At 41.8% G+C, this 17,373-nt stretch overlaps 1 protein-coding gene across 2 annotated transcripts in view; it reads left to right on the forward strand.

Annotated features, from left to right (window-relative positions):
• The first annotated feature begins 2,215 nt into the window (after positions 1-2,215).
• PBX4 (PBX homeobox 4) overlaps positions 2,216-17,373 on the forward strand; it is a 36,794-nt gene continuing 21,636 nt past the window's right edge. The window contains exon 1 of one of the 2 annotated variants that reach the window (XM_042449300.1): positions 2,216-2,809. In XM_042449300.1, the coding sequence (XP_042305234.1) occupies positions 2,616-2,809 (194 nt within the window). In that variant the 5' untranslated portion in view covers positions 2,216-2,615. The remainder of the gene's footprint in view (positions 2,810-17,373) is intronic. The other variant, XM_042449299.1, reaches the window with a different exon arrangement.

Consider the following 17,373-nt stretch of genomic DNA (forward strand, 5'->3'; position numbering starts at 1 on the left):
TGAGGCTGAAAATGTGTTACTTCCCCGGATTTTTATGCTTGTGCGGGGAATCGAACCTAGATCTCCAGAGTCATAGCCTAACATTCAAACCACTACACCATGTATATTAAGCATAATGAATTTTGTCTTTAGACTTGGATCCCATCTCCAAGATGTTTTATTATATATATATATATATATATATATATATATGCAAATATTCTAAAAACTGAAAAAAATCCAAAACACTTCTGTCCTCAAGCATTTCAGAGAAGGGAGACTCAAGTTGTATTTTGTTTTGTTCAAAATTTATTTTTAATATGCTGTTTTGATGATGCCTGTGCAAATTTATTGTGCTATATAAATAAATATTATTATTATTGATAATAATAACAACTTAAATACATGTCAACAGGAGCCAGCATGGTGTAGTGGTTTGAGTGCTGGACTGTGACTCTGGAGACCAGGGTTCAAATCTCTGCGTGACCTTTGGGCAAGTCACACTCTCTCAGCCTAAAGGAAAGGTAACAGAAAACCTTTCTCTGAATAAATCTTGCCAAGAAAACCCTAGGATAGGATTGTCATAAGTTTGAGAATGGCAATGGTAACCCCCTTCTGAAGAAACTTGCCAAGAAAACCCTGTGATAGGTTCGCCTTAGGGCCGCCATAAGTCGAAGAAACTTTCCAAAAACAGCAGGACACTGCTCACTCCTTCTCGCTCCCTTTCCCTCTGCTCACCATCTCTTACTTAAGACAACGCTGATTTGCACCCGCCATGATTTTTGTTAAAGTATGTTTATTGAGATATTATACAACTTACAAAAAGCAGCATACAAAATTCCCAAGTTGAACAGACGAACACATAAAGACATCGGACGTCAACACCAGCTTTCTTTATGTACCTTGCATTTTTATTGATTTTGTTGTGCTTTTGTAAAATTGTTTTAATGCTTTTTTTATTGTAATGTGTTGTTATTATTATGCAACGCTGGGGGGATGTAAGGGGATAGTATTACCTTGTTATTGTTTGTATTTGTTATTTTTACTGTAAATTTGTTTCAATGATTTAACTGTTTACTGTCATTGTTATTATTATTATTGAGTGTTATTATTATTATGCAATGCTGGGGGGATGATTGTAAAGGGACATTTCTGTGTTGTTATTGTTTGTATTATGTGTTTTTGTGTTGAAATATAAATAAATCCTGTTGTTGTTGTTATTATTACCCAATAACATTTACACCTTTAAAACAAGCCACTCAGCGGCACTACTACTCTTCCCCATTGTTTCAATCCGTCATGATTGTAACCCAGTGTTAACTTAATGGGTATTTTAAAGGGACGGTTGAAGCTCCCTCAGAACAAGGCGGCCGCGAGGGGGCCACTTCGTGAGGCGGAATAAAGGCGGGAGAGAAGAAGGGGGAACCGAGGAGGAGGAGGAGGCAGCTGTGTGTGAAGCGATAGTTCTATTGAGAGGAGGCGGAGTCTGACTGACTGAGGCGTTCCTTTTCTAGCTCCGCCTCGCGCGAGGAAGCCGTCTCTCTCTCTCTCTCTCTCTCTGAGGCGGGTGGAAAACAGTTGAATTCCGTTGAAACGAAACTCTGAGGCGACAGCCCTCGCGGCCATTAGCAATTGGACAAGAAATGGCCAGGTGTCCTACAACAGAAATGCTCGAAATGGAGGACATTTTGAGATAATAATAATAATAATTGATAAAACTTTTATTTATATTCCGCCTTTCTGTCGATGACAACCGAGACGGCTTACACTAGTTAAAAACCCCACCCTCCCCCTAAAACACCATTAAACAATAATAATTTAAAAAGCGCACATTAAAATAACATTTTAATGTAGGACGCGTCCTGGGGAAGGAGGACGCCCGGTCTCCCTGGTCTCTGTTTGTGTCTGTGTGTGAGAAGCACAGTTTTGGAGCCGAAGTCAACTTCGGGACCGGGAGCGCTGGGGAACATCTCCCCAACTTTCGGCCTTTCGTGAGGGGGAAAAACATTCTTAGTAGAGAGTCGTCGTGTGTGAAGTAACTAGACTGAGGAGGAGCGAGACTGTAGGGCGGAGATGGAGAAGCGAAGCAAGGGTCTGCAAGCGACGCAACGGCCGCCAGGGGCTGGCGCCCGAAAGCCTTGGAAGCTTTGGGCGAGTGGAGGAGGGGCGCGAGGAGGAGGAGGAGGAGGAAAGGTGGAAAGGAGAGGAAAAGGGGCCGGGGTCCGTTAGTGGCGGTTGGTGCTTCTAAGCCCCGCCCCCTTCCTAGCCCCGCCCCTCTCCCTCTGCTCTCTGCCCGGAAGGCGGCGATTGCGAAGAATCCGCCGAGAGACTGGCTTTGTCCCAGAAGGGGGCGGGCCGCCACTCAGGGAGAAGAAGAAGGGCCTTCGTTGCTGCCGCTGCCGCTGCGCCTGGCGACGGCTACAAAGGGGGCGGAGCTCCGTCCGTCCGTCGGTCGCGCGGCGGGGGCAAGGGGCGGGGCGGAGGCGGCGCGCGGCGGGGCCCTGCTGCTCGCTCGCTCGGGGCCAGTCGTGCGTGTGGCGGCGGCGGAGGAGGAGGAGGAGGGGAACCCTCTTCGTCTTGTGCCGCTCCAGGACTGCCCCCTCCTTCCCTCCCTCCCTCCCTCCGTTCCCTCGGCCATGGAGGAGGCATCCCGGTTGCTGGCAGGGCTCCAGCCTCCCCCCGGGGCCGCCGTGGACCCCGCGCCCCACCGGCTCCAAGTCCCGCAGGGCACGCTCCAGCCCCAGCCCGGCCCGGGGCTCCAGGACACTGGGGACATCTTGCAGCAGATCATGGCCATCACCGACCAGAGCCTCGACGAAGCGCAGGCCAGGTGAGGAAGAGGAAGAGGAAGAAGAGGGAGGGAGGGAGGGAGGGAGAGACTGCTGACGGGGAAGGGGAAGATCTATCTATCTATATACACACATACACATATATGTATATGTATAGATATATACATACATACATGTGTGCACACACACAACTATATATGTACACATACACACACACATATAAATACACGTACACACACATATACACAATCATATATACACATATGCATACATACATGTACACACACACATATATATACATACACACAAATATATTATGTACAGTATACACATATACATACACCTATGTACACACATATATAGATACATACATGTACCCCCCCACACACATATATATATACACACACACATATACATGTATTCACACACATATATGTGTGTGTGTGTATGCCCATATCCATACATAAAGAATTCAAAGACCTAGCTGTGTCAGTCTGGAAAATCAGTCTGCAAAGGGATCTTGTAGCACCTTTGAGACTAACTGAAAGGAAGAAGTTGGCGGCATGAGCTTTCCTAGACTTGAGCTGTCTTCCTCAGGTGAATGTTCCTCAGATGCATGGCCAAACATGTATCTGAGGTAGTAGGCTTCAGTCTACCAAAGCTTATGCTACCAACTTCTTCTTTTCAGTTAGTGTCAAAGGTGTTACAAGAACTCTTTGCTTATATACTTACATCTACACAAACACACACACATATATATACACACATACATACATACAATGGGCCTTGGTGTCTTCTGGGGTTTGGTTCCAGCACACACACACAAACACCTGGGATAGCAAAATCCATTTAAATGCAGTAGCATAGTAAAAGGGTGTCTGTCCCTTTATATAAAATGTCAAACTCAAGATTTTTGGGGCGGAATTTATATTTTTTTAACTATATGTGTGTTTTTGTCTGCGTGGGTGGGGAGGGCTGGCAAAATATATGAAAGGGGGGGGGGGGGATATATTTGGGAAGGGACCTGGCACCTCCCAGTGGGAGAGAGAGGCTGACTTTGGCCTGCCCCAGTTGCACCTGGAAGCTTTTGGCTGGAGGGAAGGGGGTTGCTTTCCATACAGGGGTTTTGGAACTGGAAAGCATCAGAGTTTGGGGCTGGTGAGGTCTGTCTATGGCTGGAGAGAACTGAGAGCAGAGAAGGGGGAGGCTTAGAGGCTTTGGGAGCTAGGCCTAGCTGTGCAGGCACTGTAGAAACTTTGGATTAGTGTGAGGGTGTCTGTTTTTCAGGCCCAGAGGCTTAGGAAGCTGGGTTAAGCCAGTGCTGGTGGGTGCTCTCTGGACAATATTGATGTTGTCATGGGCCTTTCAAGTTGTTTTGGACTTATGGCGACTCTAAGGCGAACCAATCATGGGATTTTATTAGAAGGTTTTGTTCAGAATGGGTTTGCAATTGCCATCCTCTGAGGCTGAGAGTGTGTGATTTCCCCAGTGGGTTTCATGGCCAAGCAGGGATTCGAACTCTGGCCTCCAGAGTCAAACCACTATAGCAGACTGGTTCAGTATTAGAGCCCCTTTATACATTAGACTAGGCAGTCACTCAGTCAGCTGATCTGGACTTCTCAGCAGATGTACCTGTATATTACACATATCGTTTCTAGTGGTTCTCCAAGCTGGGATTTTGTTCCAGAATCTGTTTTGGGAAGAGGTTTCCCCCAATCATTGATGACAGGAGGCAATTGACCTCTGGACTTGATGAAGGATCTGTCACCTATCCTGGTTTTCCCTGTTATGGTGATCACCAGGTGACTTGAAGGCCACTGGGTTGTTAACCAATTGGTCATTATCCAAGTCCACAAATTAGTTCCTTGAGCAGGATGTAAACTAATCAGGATTATGTTAAACAAAAGAAAGAAAAGGAAGATAATTATTTGGGTGCAGTTTGTTTCAGGGAGAAGCCAAAAGCCAACCCAGGAGATTGATTCTCTTTGTTCATTCATGCAGACCAATGCTGGATAAAGTATTATTTGGGGGCAAAGGCCATTATTATGGGAGGATGCCACCATTCTTTAAGCAGTACCATGGTCAGTGCCTTTGGTGGGCAAGAGCTGGGTGTGAGGCATCCCCATGGAGCACTAATGTAAGTGACCAAACTGAGTGCAAGTATACCTGAGAACTGGACTCTAGGTTTGGGGTAAAAACAGTTACATTGAATGACTTGATATCAAGTTAGTTAAACTGTGTCTCTTGTTTGAGGTACTGTATCTACTAACAATATTTCTGGCCTAAGATCTCATATGGTGAACTGGGTTGTGATATTCATTTTGTTTTCTCATGCCTTATCTTTGGGAATACAGTTGTGGGTTATTTATGGTTTATGGTGACAAAAGGTGTAGAATTTATGGCCAGAAATAATGGGGAGAGAGTCACTTGTTAGTCAATCCAAGATAATGAAGGTAGTAGAGGTCTGTGGTGCTGGGAATACCCTAAAGATTGCTAGTTTACTTCTTCATATGGCTGGCAGTACAGTGAAAGTGGGTTTCTTTTCCAAAATTACAGAGCTGTCTACTCTTTATCTTGGCCTAATTTAGCTGTGTTTAATTTGACTTAACATTGTTTAGCCTAAGTCTACTGATAAGAGCTGTATTAGGGCATAATTTGGAGTTCTTTTTCTTGGTCAAAATTGCTAACAGATTGGGCAGAAGAAAAAAGGGAGGAACATTTTGTACCTTCTTGGATTTCTGATTAACCCATATGTACAGCTAATATTAGTTGCTGGTGCAGCACAGCACTGTACATAGAAGCAAAGAAGATTTGCAGCAACCCATAAACTATCTTTCTTCCCAGAAAAGGCCATTTCACATAACTGAGTTCATGCACAGATTGGCTTTGCAAATAAGTCTATAAATGCCAGGAGTCCTCCAATATTTTTACAAACACAAATTCCTGTATGAATCATTTGTGACAAAAGAGGAGGAGGAACTTCCCTACCGTGTTGACTTGTAAGTAACTAGGCAAGTGGCTATTTTCAAGTGCTGTAAGTGGCAAATGTTGACAAGGGTCTCTTTGACAGTACACAATTACACAGTATACCTTTTCTTGCTACTTTAACTGCCATGGCAACATGCTGTGTAATTCTGGGATTGTGTTTGGTGAGGCACTAGACTAGAGTTTTCTTTGGCAGAGAATTCTAAATGCTTTATGAAACTACAAACCCTGGATTCTATAGGATGGGGCCAAAGCAAAGTAGTGTCAAAGTGTTATGGCTGGTAGTGTGAAAGAGACCTAGGCCTTGTTGCTTTGGACAGTGGTTCTTAACCTGTGGGTCGTGACCCTTTTGGGGGTCAAATGGCCCTTTCACTGAGGTCGCCTAAAACCATCAGAAAACATATATTTCCGATGGTTTTAGGAACCCAAGACATCGCTCCTTTATGGTTGGGTCACCACAACATGAGGAACTGTATTAAAGGGTCGCGGATTAGGAAGGTTGAGAACCACTGCACTTTTTTGAGCTGGAAACATGGGTGCAGTGTTACCTAAAATGGGTCGAATGACGGCCTGGTAATGTGTTACGTCAGTGACTTAACTTCCTTCAGTGTGCATAGACTTTGGCAATCTACTCTGCCTGAGATAACCAGTCTTCTTTCCAGTTGTGTAAAACATAAAATGCTCACCTTCTGTTCTCCTGCAGTTTGAAACAGATGTGAAATGTCAATTCAGTCGCTACAGATACTTCCAATGCAGTTTCCTCTGGTACTTTACAGTCTAGGCTAAAGTAAATACATGCCAACTTATATCTACATTTTTCTCTTAAAGTGGTAATTCAGAATTTCATGTGCCATATAGCTGTTGGACATTTGTACCTTTCTGTGTCATCTGAACAAACACATTAATAATCTATCTTGCATTCTTTTTGCTGAGAGATTAGTTAAACTGAATGGAGGCTATCATCTCCTAATTACAGAGCTGTCCAAGCCCTCCCCACTCTTCCAGGGGAAACTGTTTAAACATAGAGTTGGCTTGTAAGTAAATCACTTGCCTGGTAGTCTGTAGTGAGTAAGGTACATCTTCTGGAGTAAGTGATGAGACAGTTTTCATCCCCTTGTAGACTGTTTTTGTGCCACAAATGACTAAGGCACAAACGGCATCTCTGGACAGACTGAGAAAACAGGATTATGAGCTCAGAGACATAGTCATGTTAGGGCTTGTCTACACAAGAGAAAAATGCAGAACTCATCCTGAAGCAGGTGCTGGCATTCCTTATGACATACGGCTGCTTCTGGGGAGATACCGTAGTTTTGACCCTTAACCCAACTTTGCTCCAAACAGAAAAGTTGGGGAAAAGCTTGGTGTGTCCTAGAAACCCCAGAGTGATCTTGAGGTCTTTTGGCTTGTGGACAACTGGATTGGGTCTGATTTGACTGACTATGGGCCCAAACACATTTCAGAAATAATCCAGTTTGAGACTGCTTTAACTGCAATGGCTTAGTGCTAGGGCATCCTAGCAATTGGAGTTTATTGTGGCACCAGAGCGCTCTGAGAGAGAAGGCTAAATGTCTCACAAAACTACAGATATAATCAGCCTAACATAGGGCCTGAACAGACAGACCAAAATAAAGCTGCTTTGGGTCACTTTGGAGGTGTGCTGTTTAAATGATATATGCATCCTAAAAGGCTGGAAGCCACGCCAAAGCCATGCTCCAGTTCTAAGGACTGGACCACAGCTTTGACACAGCTTCTGGCCTCTTAAGATGTATGTGTCATTTAAACAGCATGCCTCCAAAGTGACCCAAAGCAGCTTTATTTTGACCTGTCTGTTCGGGCCCTATTTACAAATTTCATGGTACCGTAAAACAAAGCATGTGCCTTCAAATTGCCTCTCACTTATGGGGACTCTGTCATAGGTTTTTTCCTCCCTTTGTCAGGATTTATTGAGAGGAGGTATAACCTTCTGGGTTTCCATGGCCAAGCAGGGATTCAAACTTTGGTCTCCTGGAGTTCTAGTGCAACACTGTAACCACTGTTCTGTATTGACTCTCAAATTAAGTTGTCATTAGGCATCCCAAAAAAGTGACATGTTTCCTGTTTCAGAATCTTCTTGGGGTCATTAAATCCCAGTCAGGGAATATTTTATTCTAGATACATCTTAGTGTTAGTCCGGAGATTGAAAATGTTAGAGGGAGCAAAAAGATGCCAACATGATTATTTTTTTCCTGAACCTCCTTTATCTGAAGTCTATAAAGTAAGGGTTTGCTCTCCCCATAGAAATCTCAAATATCTTAATCATGATACAGTTTCCCCCCCATTGACAGTATTCTGTGCTTGCATAATTTAGATAGCTGCACACAGAAAGGAAGCAAAAAGCATGACCAGAATACTAGTGCATTTTGTTTCAGGGCCGTCTGACAGAATCCTGTGTAAAAAGCTATTCTGGAGTCTGCCTGCTTAACCCATGCCATTGTTAGAAAGTGCATGGAGACCAAGGTGCTTCTTTTTAATGAGATGCCGGCTTGAGAAATGCATCCTCTTTTAGGAGCATAGCGACCTCTCTTGTGTTTCTCATGGGACTGAAATTAATTATGGAATGTAACTAGCCTGATATAGGGACAGCATAATGATACGAATTTGCATTGTTCCCGCTATTATTTTTGCCTGAAGCTGTATATGATTTGGGAGGAGAATTTTTGCATTCATAATAAAATAAAATAGAATGTATTGATTAATAAAATGCGGATACCAAAATTCTAGTTTGTGTGTCACAGGATACATCAGTGCACACCAGACAAAATATTTCCTCTACGAAATGTGCAACTGCCCTGCCATGAATTAAATTTGGTAATAGTTACAAAGTGGATTTAGCCCACAAGAAGAATCTTATTTTATTCTCTTTACTGAGTTGTCCACAGCCAGAGAAACCCATAAATAAACAATAATACTAAGTATGAATGACAGAACAGATATCATGAATGAAAAACATCTGTAGTCATTCAGATGTTGCACTCCAGTTGCCATGTGAGGGATGCTCACCATTAGATATTCTGGATAGTACTGATGGAATTTGCAGTCAAACAACATCTGGAGGGCTAATGACATACATAAATATATAAGTGTTTGGGTTTGCATTTGGGGGCACAGGTTTGATTAGGGTTTCTGTGTTTGTGTACATATGTGTGCCTATATATATATATATATATATATGTATATCTGAATATGTTACCAATCATTTCAGTACATACCTGTGCAAGGTTGACTCAGAAGCAAGCCCTGCTAGGTTTAATAGGACTTACTCTTTAATAAGTGCTGTTAGCTTTGCAGATTTTTGCTTCCCAAGTACAACAACACTATGACTTAAGATGGTTCACTTTGTAGCCAACCTTTTCTGCTTTTTGCCATGAATAGCAAACCACAGGGAACCAGCACATGAATGAACTGAGAAAAAAGGGGGGGGAAAGAAGCAAGGGAATAATTATTCAAGTTTCTTTGTAAGAATGCCGTGCAAGTTTCTTTGCAAGATTTATTCAGAGGAGTTTTTCCATGGCCTTTTCTAAGCCTGAGAGAGTGTGACTTGCCCAAGGTCACCCAGTGGGCTTTTATGGATGAGCAGGGACTTGAACCCTTGTCTCATGGAGTCCTTGTCCAGTACTCAAACCACTGTTTCACCCTGGCTGTCTAAAACAAAGCAACACTGGATGTGTTTTGGCTCTTTTGTAAAGAAATTTCCAAATTTAAATTCTGCATTATAATACAGTGTTCTTTTTTTATTCTTCTAGTTACTCCCATGTTGCTCCCTCCTTCCCCCCCTCAGTTCATTCATATATTGGTTCCCTGTGGTTTGCTATGCATGGTAAAAGGCAGAAAAGGTTGGTTACAAGGTGAAGTGTCATAAGTCACAATGTTGTACTTGGAAGGCAAAACAAGTGTACAAGTGCAGGAACTTCAGATGCTACATAAATTAGATTTGGGGAGATATCTCTCTAGGGTTACCAAGTTTAAAAGAATTAGTGGAATGCCAAGACACTGATTCTTAGTTATGCAAAGAAAAAAATTGTTTGGCTGGTCAGAATGTAGTCATGCCTAAGCCAGAAATGTGCAGCTCTGGGCACAAGTGTGAAACCTAATCCAAATAGTACGATCATAGTGGTGAGATTTCAGTACTGTACTACAAATTTGTTTTTCTCTAGTCTAGCTGTTATTTCTGTCAGCAATACATTTCCTATTGATGCTGACCAAGAAATTGCTCTTACTGCTCCTTACACCTCTTGGTCACTAGAAACATAAACTATTTATATTGTGCATAGCAGTGGGCCATCTGTACTAGGCCCTTGCCAGCCTTACTGCTTCTTTAACAAGATAGCCCTTGTGTACTGTCAGTGTGGGTCTTTGTGAATGTCTTGTTCAACAGAGGTCTCCATTCCTTTGTGTGTATGCTAAGTGATACTGCTTGTGGAAGTGAGGCTATTGTAAACTTGCACTCTGCCAGAGTAAGTAAAGTTACAGTATACATGTAGTTAGAGCTTTGCTTTTGCCTTTTGCAAACTGAAGCTAGTGTATTTCAAGCTCAGCAGGGTGCCACTTTTAAGGAGTGGAGTGTCCATGGAAGCAGGCAATTTATACCATGTTTTCTTAAGTTTGTTATACTGGACTGTGCTGCATGACTGCTTTGAGCTGTGGAGTGTGGTTCTATGAATTTACCACAATGTAAGTTATTTCTTTTAAACAGACAAAGGACTGCCTTCCAGAGTAGAAGATGCCTAAATTACCAGGTAGTTATAATACAGCTCACAATTATAATCTGTACAAACTTTAGCAGAAAGTAAACCTGAAGCTGAGGTGGCTATTTTATCTCCATCTCGTCCCTTGCTATGTTGTCAGGTGTCTTAACAGTGTTATACACTGTTTATGATGCTTAGTCTCTCATGATTAAGAACCTTTCCTATTTGATCCACTTTGAAAACCTTTACAGGGAGGTTTATAGAAAAAAGCAGGAAAAATGTAACAATAGAGTCAAGCAATAAAAACATAAAGCAGCAGATAAAAAAGGAGCATAAAACCACCCCTTGGAAATAAAATCTCACATCCAAAAAGCCTGGGAAAAGTTTAAAAGTGAATTTTTCTGGTGTCAGAGTGATATCTTTGCAGGTACCAGAGAAGCCTTCCTAGGGATCTTGTTCTATAGACAGGGTACCACTAAAAAGAAAGCCCTTTCCTTGATCACATCTTGTAACTCAGATAGCACTGGAAGATTCACATGGAAAGGCAGATTTGTGTGAAAACTGGTGATTTTTCAAGTACCCAGCCCCAACCTTCAAAGAGTTTTATTAGGGCTGGAGAGCTTGTGGCCTCCAAATGTTTGTTGGACTTCACTTCCTCTCACCCCATCCAAAATGATCAAGGATGATGGGAGTTGCTGTCTTACCACATTTTGAGGGCCATGAAATCCTCACCATTTTATGAAACATAATCTTTCTTTGGTGTGAAGTCAAAGGCTTTCATGGCTGGCATCTATAGTTTTTGTGGGGTTTTCAGGTTATGTGGCCATGTTCTAGAAGAGCTTGTTTCTGACGTTTCACCAGCATTTGTGGCTGGCATCTTCAGAGATGGTGTGTTTGTATGTATATGCATATATAAAGCGTTCAGTTTTCAGATGGAGGGGCTACAACAAAACGTGACTTCACATTAAAAAAATAGAATGCTGATGAAGGCTAGGCTGAATCCATCTTGCTTACCTACTAGCTTTGTATTTGTAGGAAGGAAGAGAATACTAAAAAATGATCACGAGCCTAAATCCTAAGGTAATACAGACCAGGAAAACTGTTTGCTCATGATTCTACAAAATTTATAAATGTAGATAGTAGCATTGCATTTGGTTGGAACACATCAAATTGTATGTGTGTTTGGCAGTAATATTCTAAAATAATCACTTGTGTAAGACAGCTCCTTGTACGCAGCACCTTAATACAGTGGTACCCCGGGATACGAATGCGCCACCTTACGAAATTTCCGGGTTACGAAAAAAATCCATTCAAAAAAACTGTTCCGGCTTACGAACGTTTTTTCGGGTTACAAAAAATTTTTTGGTGCTTTTCGGCGCTATTTCACACGAAATCGCAGCTTTTCCCCATTAGCGCCTATGGGTTTTCGGCTTGCGAAGGCTTTTCGGGTTACGAAAGCGGCGGCGGAACGAATTAATTTCGTAACCCGAGGTACCACTGTATATGAAGAAGTAGGGATTCTTTCTATTTATGCTAATATCTTGTGACTAACATACTAGTTTACTGCTTTAAGAGTGTCTAATACTTGAGAGTGAGCTTTCAAGACTACATGCAGAGGAAAGGAGGAATGAGTTTGTGTAAGATGTGGTTGGTTTGCAGTGGTTTTTTCTTTGGTGTAATGCCACTGATCTTCAGTGGCTTCATCAATTTGTTTCTTTTGAGATGGAGCAGATTACAGTGTGGGGGTGGGGTAGGATGGGAAACTAAGTGTAGTTGCTGTGCAGTAGGTAGCCTCCCATAGTCATTTTTATGGTCTGTGGACCCACCTAGATTCCCTTTTGCCCTCTGCTCTGAATAAAATTTCTACTGTAAAAATGAGCAATAAAACTGGGGTTTCTACTCTAAAGGATTCTGTGACTTATGCTTTTGTCTTTTTCAGGATAAGAGGAATTCCTTCCCATTTGAATGAGCATAAAAATGAAAGTGGGCATCTGACTGTGTTTAATCTGAAAGGTAGAGGTGATCTAGCCTCCAGATCTGAAGGTCTCCATGCATACTATAGTACTGTGTATCTTAAAATGAACCTGATTGTGGAAAAGATAACAGATTACATCTTTTTGTGAAAAGTTTGAACACCATGTCTAAATTCACTAGAGGTGTAATTCTCCATCACATATAAGAATTAGAACATAGAGTGGACCCTTGTTATATGCTGGGGTTTGGTTCCAAGATCCCCCATATATAGGGTTGCCATAACCCCCCTGGGGGCGTGACAAACCCGATTTTTGGCCCCTTGGCACGGTCACGGCACGGTTTGGCTCTTTGGCCCGGGTTAAGCTGGTTGCCGCCGCCGCCGCAACAACCGCGGCTGTTCTGCAGCCACCACCACCATTGCTGCTGCGGCTGCTGCTGCAGCCTTTTTGCCGCCTGCCTGGCTTTGCCCTGGCCCTGCGTGCTCTTGCAGGAGCTCCTGCCCTTCAGGCTGGCTGGCCAATGACTGGACAGCCCTCCCCTGCTGCAGGAGCCTGTGACTGCTAGCAGGAGGCAGGGCTGTTCCAGCTCCACTCTCCCCATTGGCCAGCCAGCCTCAAGAGGAAGAGTGCCTCCTCTTTGGTCCCTCACGCGGGCGAGGGCAGAAAAGAGCCTTGCCGGCAAGCTATCTCTCTTCCTTCCCCTTCCCCTATTTTTTCTTCTCTTCTTCTTCTTTTTCCTCTTCCTCCTCCTCTTTGTTTTCTTCCCCTCCTTCTCTTCTTTCTGTTCCCCTCCTCTTCTTCTTTTTCTTCCCCTTTTTTCTTTACTTCCCCTCTTCCTCCTCCTCATCCTCTTCTTTTTATATTGTTCCCTATTCTTCTTTCTCCTCCTTTTCTTCTTTCTCCTTCCCTTTCCTTTTTCTCCTCCTCCCCCCTTTCTCCTCGGCTGCTGCTTGGGGGACGTTGTCTCCCAGGCCCCAGGGAGGCCTTGGACAAGGTTTTAAAATGTAGGACCTTTTTTTTTTAATTTCCTGGCAAGGAAATGGAAAAAAAAAAGGTCCTACATTTTAAAACCACATCCTACATTTTCCCCGGTTTTGAGGCCCTCAGGGATGGCAACCCTACCCGTGTATAACAAAATCTGTGGATGCTCAAGTCCCATTAAATATAATGACATAGCAAAATGGTGTCCCTTATAAAAAATGGAAAATCAAGGTTTGATATTTGAAATTTATACTTTTTTTGAACATTTTCAAACCGTGGATGCTTGAATCCGTGTATAAAAAATCCATGTATAAGAAGGGCCGACTGTATATTATTCTGCTAACAGGCATCCTATCAGGGCAAAATTATATAATGCATTCATATTTCTGTAACTGTAGCTTATTGATCTTTTCCTTGTTTAAAAATCCAGTTTGGAATAGCACAGTTAATGGCATGGAAAAAGGGGAGAGTTTTCCTGCCTTGAATTTTAAGCTTAGGATGGGCGGATGGGCAGACGATGAGTCACAGTTTGGGGAGAAAGGTATATTAATTAATATATTTATTTATTTAAAATATATGCCACCTTTCTCTTAAATTGGACCCTTTATGCAAAAGATACTTAAAAACAGTACATTTTAAAAATATTATGATGGTAATGATGTTATTCATTGGCATACTTTCAGTTCATTCAGAGCTGTAGCGAACTCCACAAGGCCTGGTTAGTAGCTGCCATGAGCAGCGTGTGTACTAGAAACTCAGATTGCTATGGAAAATGTTTTCTGAAAATAGAAATGGAATAACACTGAAAGTAGTAAGGTACTGTTTGATTCTACCATGCCAGCATAGAACACACATGGACACCTGCCAAGGGAATAAGGATGTTTGTAATTGTTGTCCATGCCTACCATAGGGTGTGAAGTAGGCTGTTTCAAGCTGATGCAGAAGTTGACAGATACCAGGCAGACTGAAGTGCTTTGTGGGTTTGTTTGTTTGTTTTTTTCAGGTAAAAATGGTATTTGAATTTTTACACTGAAAGTAGACTCCTGTTCCTTACCAACAACCTTCATCAGTTACCTTGGTAGCTTCTGTCCTTAGGCTGTTGTTGTAGGGGTAGAGATGTGGAAAGAATAATGACTTGTGACTTTTTTTTATATAGCCTGTTGTGAAGATGTATAATCTGTATTTTTGGTCTTGCTTTGAGTACTGTATTTTTGATGGCTTGCATTTACCCGTAAGATTACTGTTGACTTCTGAGGAAGCAGTGTCTTTCAGGGTGCTGCTGGAGATCACATATTTCACAACCTGTGATTGGTTTTTAGTTTTGGTGACTGACCATTTGATTTGGAAATTACACTGGTGACTGTTGTTTTGAAGTGCCATTCTCTAATTTGTGTGGGTGTTTTTCCTGTCTTGTAAAACTGAGGCAGAAGTGTGTGCCTTGCAGAAAAGATGTTCTTTTCCTTCAGAGTTCCTTTGATTTATGTAGACTCAATCCCAAGAGTACCCACAGGTTTTGAATAGTTAGGGTAAATAGAATATGCCCCTCAAGTCATTTGGCAAATGAAATTTTCATTTAGTAAAAGGTTTGGCAAATGAAATCAGGAAAATAGGGCAGCCCGTGGGTTTGTTAGTTTTTTAAATCTGTTGGGCCGCAAAGCCAGTGTTGGTGTCATAGTTGATTGTGCTGGCATTATTTGCTGTCACACAAATGCTCAAAATCCTCCCATAGGTAGAAGAATGTTCTTATCCACCCATTAGCCTGGCTGCACTGATGGTAAAAGTAATTGGTACACTGCATTTTGATTTCTGACTCTGTCAACAAAAGCTAAAAATATTAACTGCTCTCTTCAAAAAACTGAAACCAAAAAACAAAACTCTTCATCTGACCTAAGTGTTTGTGAAGCAGGGGAAAGTACAGTCTGTGAGCCTCATACAGCTTCTAGACTCCTTTTTTTAAGACCTTGGTGCCCTGAGGGCATGTCTGCAAGCTCAAAAATTGCCCCAAGGGTGCCAAACTCTCCTGAATAGTACCCACTTGTAACTGTTGAATGCAGCTATAACAGTACTGTAAAACCTTTCCCACAAATAATAGGAATTACATACCAACATTTGAGAATGTGTATGGGGAATATTTCATGGGAGACAGTTCATGGACGAAGCTATATTGCTTTATCTGGATCACTGTGCATGTTGCTATGGAAGCATTTTCACTCTAGAAAATTCTTCACAATGTGTTATAGCATGGGACATTATTAGCGAAGAAGAAGAAAAATGCAGTGGTGGAATACTTTCTCCCCTAGAAGAACAGGTTTGCAGCTTCAGCTGATATTGGATCTGGTCCTTTAATTTAACTTGGCCCTTTAATTTGGATGTTTTTAGTTCAGTCTGTTGCATGTAGTGCTTTCACCAGCTTAGACTGGTGTTCCAGCTGTGACCGTTCCTAGACAGAGAGAAAAGGATCCAGATACATGTTTTCTTGCTTAGGGCAACATCCAGGTTAAATACATTATTTATGGGCTACATTAGAAGACTGATCAGAAATTGCAGCCATATTATTAATTGGAATCCTATAGTTTGGATATTGTTAAAAGGTCTGTAATATTCTAGAATTATTCTAGGCATAATTCAAAATTTTCATTATGACCTTTTAAAGCCTGGAATGGCTGGGACTAGGTAAGTAAAGGAATGTGTTTTATTGTATGAATCTCCCAGACCTTTGAGAACTGTTTTATAGTCTGAAACTCCCAGCTTCAGAAATCAGATGACCAGTAACTTAAGAGGGCCATTTCGGTGCTCACCTTCAGAAGAGACTATCTAGAGATATTTGGGAGGTGGCTATATCATAATTTTATTATTTGGAAAAGGTTTTAATTGCACTGCTTCTAGTGTCTTTAATTGGATTCATGTGTATTGACTATGGTTTTACTGATTTTTGTCTGATGCTTGTTCATCGTATTAATGTATGTGGTTTTATTGTTTTACTCTGTAAAATGTTATGATACTGTAAGCTACTTTATAGATCCTCAAAAAGCAATGGTATGTTATTAATATAAATAAATCTAGGGGAGATCTTACTACAATTTTATGAATGTAGCTGACTGTTTTGTGAGCAGCATAAAGAGTGATAGATGTATTTTTAATTTATCTGCAAGAGACAGGGTATCAGACTTAAGATTTAGGGGCTTTATCAGTCCCTTTATGTGTTCTCAATGTTAATATATTCCATGGGGTTTAGGTGCAATGCTTACTCATATGAATGAATGGATTTGTCAGTCATTGTTGCTATATGCCCTACCCCTATTTTTTGTTACTGGTCCCATCTTACCAGATTCTGGCGTTGTGGCATTTGGTTACATCCCTTTTAATACATTCCTTTTTTTCAGGTGAGAATGCTGTTGGAGCAGACAGTTCTGGACCAGATGGTCCAGTGGTTTGTCTCTGTATAAGGCAGATTCATTTGCTCATATACTGTACTCCTAAAATCCCCAGGGCACAACATATGTATGCTTAACACTCTTTTATATTTTCTCATTTAAGTTATAAGATGTATACCATCAGTGTTTAAGAAGAGGTAAGTTGCTGAAGAAACAACTTCTCATTTTAGCAGTTTTACTGTGGAATTGAAGTAAAGTGGATTTGCTGATTTTCAGTTCAATTTGAAGTGACAGTTATTAATGGAAAACTAATGGCAAAACACCTGGGCATCCCTTGAATAAGAAATCTGGCTCTCCAGGCATTGAATTTGCCACTCCTGACTTGGTGAAAGGGTGAAAATATTAGGCAGCTGCATATCAGTTGTAGTTAATGTATGATTTTAAGAGTGGTGGAGCTATCTTGCACTCAGTTTTGAGAGTGAATAATATATTGGAATCCTGACAGTTCTGTGGTGCTGCTGGTACAGTGTTAAGCAGCAGGGTGCTTAAATATTCCTTTTGTGGTTTC

This window comes from Sceloporus undulatus, chromosome 2 (assembly GCF_019175285.1).
Source record: "Sceloporus undulatus isolate JIND9_A2432 ecotype Alabama chromosome 2, SceUnd_v1.1, whole genome shotgun sequence".
Classification (NCBI taxonomy): domain Eukaryota; kingdom Metazoa; phylum Chordata; class Lepidosauria; order Squamata; family Phrynosomatidae; genus Sceloporus; species Sceloporus undulatus.